Source organism: Acanthochromis polyacanthus, chromosome 14 (genome assembly GCF_021347895.1).
Source record: "Acanthochromis polyacanthus isolate Apoly-LR-REF ecotype Palm Island chromosome 14, KAUST_Apoly_ChrSc, whole genome shotgun sequence".
NCBI classification, from domain to species: domain Eukaryota; kingdom Metazoa; phylum Chordata; class Actinopteri; family Pomacentridae; genus Acanthochromis; species Acanthochromis polyacanthus.
The window spans coordinates 28683054-28695788 of NC_067126.1; the positions used below are offsets into that span (position 1 = coordinate 28683054).

Consider the following 12735-nt stretch of genomic DNA (forward strand, 5'->3'; position numbering starts at 1 on the left):
GTCAGTCAGTTTTGATTGTTTTTTAAACGTGTGTTTTGTGTACAACCTATCTGTACCGTTTCTGATTAATTTTATTTAATTTCCTTAATTATATGATGCTCTGTTTTGTACTTTGATTTGAAATTTCTTGTGGTTATTTTGTCTGTCTTCTAGAATACCTTCTTTGTGTGATAAGATGCTATATAAATACATGTGTTGCTTGCATTATTTTAAAATATATTTTGATGCAATATTGTTTTATTTTATTTAAATGATTGCACTTTAGCCTGAGATTATTCTGATATTTTGCGACTTCTTTTCTTCTTGACTATTATTCTGGTAAACAATTTTTAATCCCTTAATGGTTGAGTAAATTATAATCAAAAATCGTTCGATTATTTGTAGAAAAGTTTGAACGGTCATTGATCCCTGGCCTCTGTGCTACGCATGCGCAGAGAAGAGCTGCCGCTGCCAGCTCAGCTGACAACAGCAGCACCTCTTCAGCCAGCCAGAGCCAGATGATCATGGCAGACTCTGGAAGTAGCGAAGAAGTAGCCGTGATCGGTAACACCGACCTCACTTCAACGGAATCAGAGAACAACATCATAAACACGGTCGTACTATTTGTTTGTTTCTTTGACAAACGTGTCTGAAGTTTAAAAACCCTGTTTTCACTAGTGGAACCTTCCCATTAAGGCCTAACCTAATGTTAGCTAGCTGAAGTTAGTGACTTAGCAACGGAGAGTTTTTCACTATTTTGGAAAAAGCTGTTGCGGTTTTGTGGAGCGTTCACTGGCTTCACTAATACGTGTAGCTGCTGGTTGAGCAATGTACCGTTAAAGTTACAAAATATGCCAAAGCTCCTCTGAATATCACTGATTAGGAAAGTCTTTGTAAACTTTGCTCCTGACGTTAGCTTGTTAGCTAGCAGCTCTGAACGCTAAACCTAAGTTTTGTTTACTTCAGATTAGCCTCACTTCTCTGTCTGTTCTGCAAGCAAATTCATTAACATTGTATCTTGTGAGAAAGGACACATTCCAGATACTAAAGTAACGTTCTGCGGTACTTCGGTGGGTGTCATGTTGTTTTGTCTTGTGATCTGCACAGGTTTACAACCCTGAGCACAGTTGCAGTATCTTTAATGGCCAAACAGATGCCAGGTCCTCTGTGTTCCTCTAGTTTCATTCTCGTCTGTCCATACATGTCTGTTCTCTTAGGCACTGAAAGTCACAGCTGTCTGTTTAACTGATGTGATTTCCCTTTACTCGTGACAATCATGACAATCTGGATTATCTGCAGTGCTGGCTTACTGCAATTAAAGACTGAATGGATTCTAGTTTCTCACAACTGAAGTCCTTGTTATTGGTCCTGGCCAAATTCTAGTAATATCATCCCTCACCTTTGACCGCTATCAATGAACATAAACAACTCATGTTTTTTTTTTAGTTGCTCTTCTTAATGTTTAATTGTGAAGTACTGTATTATTGTGTTATTTTTTATGGTTTTAGTGTCATTTTCTAATGCTTTGTATGTTTCAGCATTTGTAAACCATCTTGTAATTCCAGTTTCAGGAGGTGCTATAAAACATACACTACAGGCCAAAAGTTTGGAAGCAACTTCAAGTTTTTGATTGCCATGTCTTTCTTAATTAGGTAGAAATATTAAAAATCAATATAAATGCTATGGATTTTGGCATGTATTTACTGCATGATCAGACTTTGCTTTCATTGATTAGCGCCTTTTTCCTCAATTTACAGTTACTTGAGCATTGATGCTCCCAGGCAATTGCTGAATAAATCTTAACAGATGAAAAGAAGGGCTTAGTTTTAGAGTTGAGAAGATTTGCGTGAGTTACAACTTCAGTGCAAAAGTAAAAAACAAATCACAATTTGCATTATTCACTTTAGCCCCTTAGCGTTTGGGAGTTTGCATATAAAAATCTCAACTGTGTCCATATCTCTATAACTGGCACAGAAATGGCTAGAAAGAAATAGCTGAGTAAACAAGAGTACAGGTACAAATACCTGATATAGTAAACACCTATTCTGATGAGTGACTCTTTATATAACAATCATGTTTACTTTGTTTCAAAGTTTCCCAGTGAAACGCTGATAATATTTTGTACAAATCTGATCTGGCTTCCAAACTTTTGGCCTGTAGTGTAGTTTATTTATATTTCCTGATGCTCCCTCTTACATTTGTCACATACTTTGATATGTTTTGCTTTACACTTTGATCGCCTTTTCTCATCCTTACGTATTTTTTCTTCCTGGTTTGTGTAGATGGTGGAAAAAGGGACAGCTCTGTTGAGAAAGCTGGAGATAAATGTAGCAGAGGCAGAGAAGAGAACGGGGAAGAACACGGTTAACATGCAAGAAACCTATACCGTCTACCTCATAGAAATACGGTAGGTCTGAAACTGGAGTGTCTGGTTTTCTCACATCAGACGATCTATTACCCAGATTTCTGATGCTGGAGCTATGGTACAAGGGAAAAAAAGCTGAATATAATTCTGCGGAAAACAACAGTGGAACAAAACAAGTTTGATTGGGACTTACTTCTTCAGAAAGGATTCAATTTTAGGTGTAGGTGCTGCAATTTGCACCAAAGTCAGATATTAGACTTTTGTTTTTTATGTAGTTTAAACTTTGATTAACTGTAGCTATCATGCTTTTTATCTCTGACAGCAGCAAAGCAACTAAATATATACATATGTACTTAATATAATTAAACTTGTTAAATGTAGCAAGGTCAAGGAGTAGAGTAGCTTGCCATGATTATTATAAAACCTTCTTGGCTACTCCAGTAAAAGAATGTGAGTTCATCACTGTCACTGGGGCATTGTGGCTGTTCAGCTGGCATTTACAGACTTGTCTAAGTTTTTCATAGGAAATGACTGTCACATGATGTCACATGCTTCTCTGTGTGTGACTCAATTTGCTTTGAACGAGAGCACTGGCTTAAATGTCCGATCATTTCTGTGAAACACCTAAAATGCAGTTTGTTCCCTTTCATCTGCCTGCAGGCCAGCTGAAACTGTCCCAGAGGGAGGTACACCAGCTGCACCTGACACTTTGTGGAGACGCTACAGTGAGTTTGAGCTCCTCAGGACGTACCTTTTGGTCACATACCCCTACGTCATCGTCCCCCCGCTGCCAGAGAAACGGGTGAGTGTCACATAAGTGGTGGGATAAAACTAATAAAAAACAATAAGATTCATTATATATATAATACTAAACTTGAAGTAGATGATGTCTTTTTATCTTTACTTTTTTTTTGGCCGCCCTTGATTTTGTCTTGTGTAGGCCGAGTTTGTCTGGCACAAGCTTTCAGCTGACAACCTCGACCCAGACTTTGTTGAGCGAAGAAGAGTCGGTCTGGAAAACTTCCTGCTGCGTGTTGCATCACATCCTGTCCTTTCCAATGACAAACTTTTCTACCTCTTTCTCACAGAGGTTAGCAACCGCACACACATATACACACACGCACAGCAGAGATCACAAACTGACAGTAGCACTACAGAAAAACAATACAAGAGGCTGAACCGGTGGGAGAATGTTGCCGCGTGATCCAGATAAATAAGAAGAAAAAGGACGCTAACAATTTTAGTTTGAAGTGTTGGTGCCATGTGAAGATGGTTGATCTGTTTGTCTGTTCAAGCCCTATGCAATGAGACCTCCAGCAGCAATTCCACAGTAATATTAGCATGAATGAGAAAGTCTGTAGTTTCTTTCTGCAGAAATATTGCACACACCTATGTCAGGTAGAATACCTCGCAGCACATAAATCTAATTTGCTCTTTATCTGTCAGTCCGTAGATGGCAGTTATTACCTCCCTGGCTAACTTTCCCAAGAGTAAAAAATGATTTCATGCAGAGTCTTGCCATTGGTTGCATCACTGAACAGAACTTCTGTATTCCATTTTAGCCTGTGGCAAGAGACACAGTCCAGCACAGCCATTTTGGTGTTTAGTTGTAGTGTTCCTGTCAGCTGGAAGACCCAGTTTTTCTCAGTGTGGTTGATAATGATGTCTTTCGTTCGTCCACAATCTGTCCTCAGGAGAAGGGATGGAGGGAGGCAGTTTTGGAGACAGGTTTCCAAGATAAGGTACATTATTCAGTTCAGCTGGATCTCTTTCACACATAACTGTTGAATGTCTTGTTAATGAACGGCCTTGTCAGTTTATTTCAGGCCAGTTTTTGTTTTGTATCAAACTACATCATTTCAAAAGCGTCGCGTCATTGATCCTCCTGTTTTTCGTCTGTATAATATGTGTAATTCTATTCCGACCAGGCTGACTCCAGACTGAAGTCTTTGAGTGCCATGTTCAGGGTCAAGAACCCTGACAAGTAAGTGTAAAACAGACACAAGTGACTATTTTTAAAATGTAAGTTTTATGTTTAATTGCTAGGATGCGTTCATACCACACAATTTAGACAGATTACAGAATTATGAATGAGTTGATTGGGTTGTCAGAGATACTGCTAGTTTTAGAATAGTTCTAAACACGAATGTCAAAATAAAATTCTGCCACACATTTGAAAAATATTTTATTCTGGAAATACTTGATATATTTGCATTTAGTAATACAAAAATCTAGTTTAAGGAAGTGCTCTTATGTTTTGTTCCCCAGGCGCTTCACAGCACTGAAACACTACAGCGATGAACTGAACACCGTCATCTCCCAGTTACTCAGGGTGCGAGCGGTGAGTTTTGGCATTTGAACGCGTGCCCTTACACGCTCACACTGAACTCTCTGTTTAGATTTGACAAGGGTTTAGGTGGGGTCTATGGTTTTGCATATTGTGTTGGGTACTGTGGACATCCCTTCCTTGTGTAAATTCAAATTTCACCAACTGTCTGTCTACCTGCCTGAGGACAAAAGGCTTGCAGAGTCCAGAACTTCTTTTAAATCACTTCTTAAAACCCACTTATAGACCTGCATTTATGTGAAGATTGCTTTTATTAGTTTTAGTGTTTTCATTTTGTATTATGGCCTCTTTATTTTATATGTTCTCTCTTTTTTATTTTAATTTCAGCTGCCTGGTTTCTTGATGTGCTGTCATCGCTAATGCGTTAATTGTCTAATTTCCTTTTTTTTTTTTTTTTATTATTCCTGACTTTTAACTCTCCATCTGATTCTTGAATTTTTAAACTGCCTAGTGCCCTTTTTTGATATGCGTGCTAATCTAACTAATTAATCATCTAATTAATTCGCATTTTTACTATTTATTTTAATTGACTGCTCTGCCTTGTCTCCTTATATCTTGATTGTCTGTGTTGCTTGTTTTAACTGTCGAAGCACCTTGGGAACACTGTTCTCTGGGATGCTATACCGTATTATTATTATTTACACTATCATTCTTCTTATTATTATTATTATTCCCGAAAAATATATCTTGCTTGTTTGACTGTTTTTTTCAGGTCTTCTCTACCATTTTGCTTAGGGCAAGTAGTCGACAGCCTGTCTGCATTTATTTATGAACCTGCTTTACTTTAGATATGTATTTGTTACTATCCATAGCAGTGAATTGTAACCTACATGGAGTGCATGTCTGTTCTCATCGTAGATGGGACATAACACTTGCATTTTCTGTTTGGAAGAAATCATTGGCTCACTGTTTATATCCAAAGTATCACCTCATGGGGCTTATAATAGCAGGTTATGTAAGGTAGAAAACTTTGTTGTTGATAACTGATGTCACTGTTGTTTTTGTTACCAGCGAGTAGCAGACCGGCTGTATGGAGTTTACAAGGTTCACGGCAACTACGGCAGAGTTTTCAGGTGAGAAACAGCTGTTCTAGTTGGACTGTGTTTCTACATTGATGCGATAGTTTATACCAAAAACAAGTCACTTTACATGAAATATAGCAATAAAAAAAGCAAGCCGTAATTGAAATGAAAAGACATTTGTTGCCTGTATTTATCCATCTACACTTGTTCTACATAGTTGCTTGCAGAAACGTATACAAGCCCGATCACACTGAATTTTTAAAACAAAAACAACCGCACATACAGTACTGATGCATTCAGTACTAATGGGGGTCATGTTGTAATTCTTTCAAGCATGAAGATGCAATGTTTTGGAAATAATTTACTAAATACAAAATGCTGTTTTCATTTGAGTAAATAAAGCTCCCCTTTATCTTTATCAACTAGATGTAGAAAAATGTTGAAGTAAGCTTTACTATGTCTGTTTTTTTTATGTCTAGTGAGTGGAGTGCTATAGAAAAAGAAATGGGAGATGGACTGCAGAGCGCTGGCCACCACATGGACACGTAAGTAGTAGATGGTGGATAAACTCCAACTAGGACACCCTCGTACATACTCGCACTCAAATGTGTTATCTGGAGTACTGATAAACACATCCGCATACTCTCACACATGGTGTTTGTTTGGCAATTGTTTGCTTTAAATGTGACTCTTTGTGTTTGTATCCAGTTATGCTGCATCCATAGATGACATTCTGGAGGAAGAAGAGCACTATGCAGACGAACTGAAAGAATACCTCTTCTACACTGACGCTGTTAGGTTAGTAACTGTTGTAGTAATTGTGGTAGGAATACAAGTGAATTTAGCTAATGTGCTTATCAGGATTGACAGACCATTGGAGTATGTTGGTTTGTCTGTTTGTCTGTCTGTTCGCTAGCCTAGCCGCGCTAGACAACCCACGGCAACGAATTTAATTCTCTGCCAGGGTGGGTCTAGTTACCCTCCATAAGGCTCGAGGCTGGATTCTCCTAAAACTGGCCGGACCAATCACCATGAAGTGTAGAGTCAGAAGGCGGGCGTAACTAAGTGACGACAGAGACGTGACAATTCTGACAGAAACAACCGGAAACAATAAACAGTTATCTTTCGACTCGGCTTTGGCTACAGCCCTTAAAGATTTGAAGCTAAAATTCAACTTGAAAGATAAACAAAGGACGGCACTGAAGTGTTTCATTGAGAAGAAAGACGTATTTGGACTTATGCCGACAGGATATGGCAAATCCTTAGTATACCAGTTGGTTCTGCTGGTTGGGAAGCTAATGGGACTTAGCCACAATCCGGCGCTCTAGGAACTCCGTCAGCCTATTCGTTGTGCTGATTGGTTGTATACCTACCCAGTTGCTGCAGAGTGATTTGAAAGACAACCTTTTAGCCCGCCTCCCTCCCTGTCGAGTGTTCCTAGACCCTTGTGTCTTAAGAGCTGGGTCTAGCGCGGCTAGGCTATCTGTTCGCAACATTACTTAAAAACGGACAAACAGATTTGAAAGAAATGTTCAGGGAAGGTCAGAAATGACACAGGACCAACTGATTAGATTTTGGCAGTAAGGCTGGACCAGAATATCCCGAATATCCGAATATTCGTTCGCTACGGCGGTATCCGGATATTAATTTTGGTATATTTTTGTCTGGTAAAAAAACTACCCCATTGTTTCATTCATTCTAAATGAATGAAATTATATTTAGATCATCTTCTCTATTTAAATTCCCTTGTAGAAAAGACTCAGCTGTATCTTAAATTGTTATTAGTTTCTAGTTTCTCTTTAACTCTTAGTGTTTCTGACCATATATATTTTTGTTGCAGGTCAACAAAATATTGGATTTAGATTTAATTTAAGGTTTAAAACATTTGTCAATTTGTGTGTGTTTTAAGGTCAGTTTGTAGGAAGCATGAGCTGATCCAGTATGAGCTGGAGATGGCAGCGCAGGACCTCGCCCACAAGAAACAGCAGAAAGAAGAGCTGGCTACTGGGGTAACACACTGTCACACTCTGCAGCTTGTGATCGCTCACTTTGTCTCACACACTCTAGGCATATACACAGATGTCACACACACACACACTGAAAATCTGCTGTCATAATTGCATTTTACACACAAGCACTATTAATCCACAGAATTAGGTGGGGTTTTTTGTGATTATAATGGATGAAAGCATAATGGACTCATTTAATTTGTGTGTCTGTGTGTGAGTGCAGACGGTGCGAATCTTTTCACTGAAGGGAATGACCAGTAAGTTATTTGGCCAAGAGAGCCAGGAGCAGAGGGAGAGCAGGTTAGCAGCCCTGGAGCAGAGCATCCGGGAGGGAGAGGAAACGGTGAAGGAGAAGAACGCCGAGTGCCAGTAAGACTGACACAAATTAATCAACCATCCATCCTTTTCTACGCACTCTGTCCGTGAAATCTATTCCGTTGTCTGTTTTTCTCATTATTAAGAACAGAAAATACAGTGCATTATCAAGAATAAGGTTAGTTTCTCATGAACTCATGTGCTTGGTGCTGCTGTGACAGAATTATCAATCATAGGAGAACAGATGTCTCATCATTTAGTAAATGGAGTCAGTAAATCACATTAAAACAAGCTTCTGTATCAGTCTGAAAAGCAAGAAATAGAACATAAATAAACAAGGAAGAGAAAATATAGCATTATTGAAGTTACTTCTTCCTCTACCTCATCTTGTGTTCTTCCTCAGTTCATTTCCTCCACTCAGACAGTGACAATAGCATGTGTTTTTGTGATTGTGTGACCAGAGAATTTGTGCGAACAGCGTGGGAAGACATTGAACGCTTCAAGGAGCAGAAGGACAAAGACCTACGTGAAGCGCTAATCGGCTATGCCATTATGCAGATCAGCATGTGTAAGAAGGTGTGGATTTCTATGGGTTTTTTCCATCCTTTCCACAGTTTGTTCATATAGTTTTATATTCCAAAAAGCCAATGCTTAGTAATGTCGATTCTTCACAGAGGTGTACGATAAAGCAAGTTAATGGGTTTGCAAGGTAGTTTGAGCCTAATGCCAGAGTTTTCAGTGCCAGGAAGGGGGTTTCATTTTAATGTGGCTAGATCACCATGGTAACTCATGCTGCACAGGTAGCCTGCTCAGTGTTTGGGACTTAAATTGACTGTCTGAAGTGGCTCATCATTTCAAATATCTCCGTTTATGAATGACATCAGATATAGAGTAGCAATGGTAAGAACAGCATTGACAAAAATGAAAAACATACTGGCAAACAAGAAAATAGCAATTAGCCTCTGTGTGAGGGCTCTCAGCTGTTACATCCTACCAGTTCTGATGTACGGATGTGAATCTTGGTTCATAAACAATAAAATGTGAAACAAAATCACTGCAGCAGAGATGTGGTTTTACAGACGCAGGCTACGTATAGCTTATACGGCCAGAATGACCAATGACAATGCTTTTAAAATACTAAGCACAAATAATACGCTATTGAACAAAATGAACATTTGAACACTTTTTCAGCCACATCCTAAGGAAAGAGACCCTGGAATATATCGTCACAGCTGGAAAAATTAGTGGAAGAGAGAACGAGGCAGACAGAATGAGAATGATAGATGGACTGACATCATGGCTGCACATGGAAAGGGCAACAGTCACAATTCAGAAGGCAAAAGATTGGATTAGATGGAGATAAATGATCGCCTACGCTGAATGGCATGGCACTTGATTAATTGTTTCAGAACTCTAATGTGTGGCTTTCGTGTTAGAAACGAGCACCTGAAATGAGAGTGTGCTGAGTGGTAAAATAAATATACTAACTTAGATGATGAACAGCTTTACAGCAGCGTTTCTCTGTTGCGTCCATTGCAGCGCTTTATAACATAAAACCTTTTAATATTCTTCACAGCACTCCATTATTAGAACCTGTTCCTCTTGACTGAAGTAGGCAGCACACCATCAGTCCATTCTGTGCGGTAAACGAGTAACATGATGTGTTAAAATTCCCTTTAATGGGTCGCGCACTGGAGAAGAAAGCCCGAGTTAACAAAGAAAGCTGAGAACCACAGTCGTGATACCCATTATCTCTGCTTGGGGTTTGAGGTTTTGTCAAGCCAACTCGCACAAAGAAAGCTCGGCTCTGTCACACTTGCTTTGTGGTGCACCCCTCAACAGGTCCACTCCACATCTGTTTTCTAAAACCTCGTCTTTCAAAATGTCAAGCCACTCTCGTTCTCTGCCTCCTTTTCAGGGAATCCAGGTGTGGTCCAACGCCAAGGAGTGTTTCAACAAAATGTGAGCCACTTTCCAAGCCAATCGCGCTCTGCACCAAAGCAGTAGTTACTCAGATTGTACAGACCAGGACCGTCAGCCATTCACTATACTGTGGTGTAGTGGAGATTCGATGGGAGCCCAAATGCTGCCTTCACTTTGTTTGCTATGCTGAATCGAAGCTACTGAGAATAATTCTGTCAACTTTTCTCTGTCTTTCTCTCTGTCACACACAATGCCTTTTTAAATTCAAGTGTCTTAACAATACCTCTTTCTTGACATTCTGCTGATGTAACCTTCATACCGCAGACAATCCCAATTTTTAATACTCCTCCTTAGTTGCACAGTTTGACAGCATGTTTGAGAAGGAAACCCAGCACTAATACTGCATGATTGTTGCACAGTGAGAATAGCTGTAGTGTATTCCAGTCGGTACCCCTCTCACCCCGATAAAGTAATCCACAGTAGAGCGCTGCCTCATGTTTAGTCATTATTACATGCACATTGTAGACAGTGACTCGTTCTAGAGTTACCTGCCCTAAAGAAATTAAAACCGTGGTGTGTACTTCTCTTTTCAAAATTCTTCAGGGAGGATTTTCATACTGGTTAAATTGCTGTTAATTGTCTATTGACAATACTGATAATGAGTTGAAGAACTGGGGAAAAAAAAAACACTTTTACCAGAACTATACTCATGTCGGGACTAATTTGGCAGTTTAGTTAAAATTTAAAATCTAAAAGCTCTAAGATTTTGTAGTGTTCCCAAGTCTTCTAATAGTGTGGAACAGTGCTTTAAAAATCTGGAGGGAATTAGCCAGGGGTTTCCTTTGCCTCAGATAATAAATTCAGTTGTTTAATGTCACATTCAGATCAGTTAGGCAACAGAACAAGCGCCGTGCGTCCGAAAGCCATGACACTTTCACATTTCCTTTTCTCTTATTTTCACGAAGTTATTTTATGTGCATCAAGCAAAAGTTAGTCTTTATGTTGTTGTTGCTCGATAGCTAAAGTGCTGATGACCAAGTGCTTTTATAGTACAGACTACAGGTGGAAAACACAGGAGAAGAGCAAACAAAATTGTCATTCTTGTTGTTTTTGTGCCAAAAGAAGTAACAGTAACGAGTAAGTATAGTCAGGAAAGCCTCACAACGTTCTGGTTAGTGTTTACTTCCTTGCATACCTCCTTGATCTGCCAAGCGCAGCCATAGGTGTTGTTAAAAGCTACACGCATTCATACTCATAATTGAGCCTTTTCCTTGCTGACAAGCTTTACAGCCTTAATATTAGGTTTGTACAATGGAATGAACGGAAAAACTTGTTGACGTTCTCTCCCCACTGTCAATGTGCCTCACCTTTTTTTTTTTTTTTTAAATAAGTCAATGCAGCTACAGACCTGAGTTCCCGGCTTCCGTCCGGTTGTTCTTTGTGAAAAAACTGTTGACCAAAACGTGGAAACTGTGTTTGATTCTCACAATATATGCTACAGGTAAATCGTACACGTGCTACTTCTGCTTCCTTTGTGATATCAGTCTGAGGAAAAATTGATTCCAAATGGATCTGACCTCTAAATATTGTGCTCAGATCTCCAAATGCTGCCTTTTTTTCCAGAATAAAACAATCAGTTTACTGACATAATCTCAAATTGAGGCTTTATGTGTGTTTTTATAATAAATGTGTCAAATGTAACCGTCGTGCTGAGACACTAATAAACATTTCTTCTTTTGTAACGACCTTGTCGCATTTTTATACCACATGATGTTTAGAGGAGCTGCAGTCGATCAGGATGAAATTTAACTGCTGGTTTTTGTATCACATTTAGAGATGACTGACTGCTTGTGGCTAAAAGACAAACTGGTTTTTGATGAGCGAAGTCTAAAGGTCAAACTGTCAAGACAACACAGAGCCTCCTTCACCCCTATGTTAGATTTGTCTTTTCTCCATGACGCCGGTGGTAATAGGAAAATTAGATGGGTGTGTCTGTGTGTTTACACTCATGTGATGCTAAAATCCTCCATAGTGGACACATGTATCAGCTGTTTATGGCTTACCTTAACTTGCATGGGTAAATCATGAATTGGTGTTATTGTTATCTACTGTAAAAATCCTATCCCTTTTCTCTAAAATATTGAATTTAATGTGTGATTTGGTGTCAGGAATAAATATATTTTCAGTCCTAAGAGGTAAATAATGAAATAGTCATGTAAATATACCTTATAAGTTATTTTGTGTCATGTGTGCACCGTTGGAACTCTGCACTAATTATAATTTATAGGCTATTGTACATTTGAATATAATAGCCTATAATTTACAGAAAGGATGAGATATATCCTAATAATCTCCCAACTGATGGACAGGATGTTTTGATCAATTGATAAACCGGATATTAAACACATCTTAAGTATTTCCTGTGTATTGGGACTTGAACGCATCATATTGAGAAAAAAACTGATTACAGATGCAAACTGTGAAATTATATATGAATGTCGCCACCTGCTGATTGACGAAAGTATTGGCATTTCAGTTTGGCAGAGAAGAAAGAGGCTTAAACAAAAAAAAAAATGAGAAGGAAATTTTTCCCTTTAAAGATCCACCTACTGGTTGGTTTGGATGAGGTCATATGCGGTTTTCTCAAATAGAAACCTAACATTAATTTAACATTAAAAACAGACCAAAGGCTTGCATTTCAAAATCCTTTAATTCACTATTCCCTTCAGAAACCTGATGCTTTAATAAATTACAGACTTATTAGGCTGAAAGGAT

The 12735-nt window shown here is 38.8% G+C and overlaps 1 protein-coding gene across 1 annotated transcript; it reads left to right on the forward strand.

Annotated features, from left to right (window-relative positions):
- The first annotated feature begins 437 nt into the window (after window positions 1-437).
- snx4 (sorting nexin 4) lies at window positions 438-11705 on the forward strand. Its single transcript, XM_022190256.2, has 14 exons — window positions 438-593; window positions 2262-2386; window positions 3005-3146; window positions 3285-3434; window positions 4039-4086; window positions 4273-4328; window positions 4613-4685; window positions 5703-5764; window positions 6193-6258; window positions 6422-6511; window positions 7623-7722; window positions 7946-8091; window positions 8499-8613; window positions 9956-11705. Exons 1-14 carry the CDS (start codon window positions 498-500, stop codon window positions 10001-10003), a joined length of 1317 nt encoding a protein of 438 aa, XP_022045948.1. The 5' UTR covers window positions 438-497; the 3' UTR covers window positions 10004-11705.
- The last annotated feature ends 1030 nt before the right edge of the window (window positions 11706-12735 follow it).

Coding starts and splice junctions, on each gene's coding strand:
- snx4 (XM_022190256.2), top strand. CDS start 498: ATGATCATGGCAGACTCTGGAAGTAGCGAAGAAGTAGCCGTGATCGGT. Junction 3,435..4,038: donor TCTACCTCTTTCTCACAGAG/GTTAGCAACCGC, acceptor ATCTGTCCTCAG/GAGAAGGGATGGAGGGAGGC. Junction 6,512..7,622: donor TTCTACACTGACGCTGTTAG/GTTAGTAACTGT, acceptor GTGTGTTTTAAG/GTCAGTTTGTAGGAAGCATG.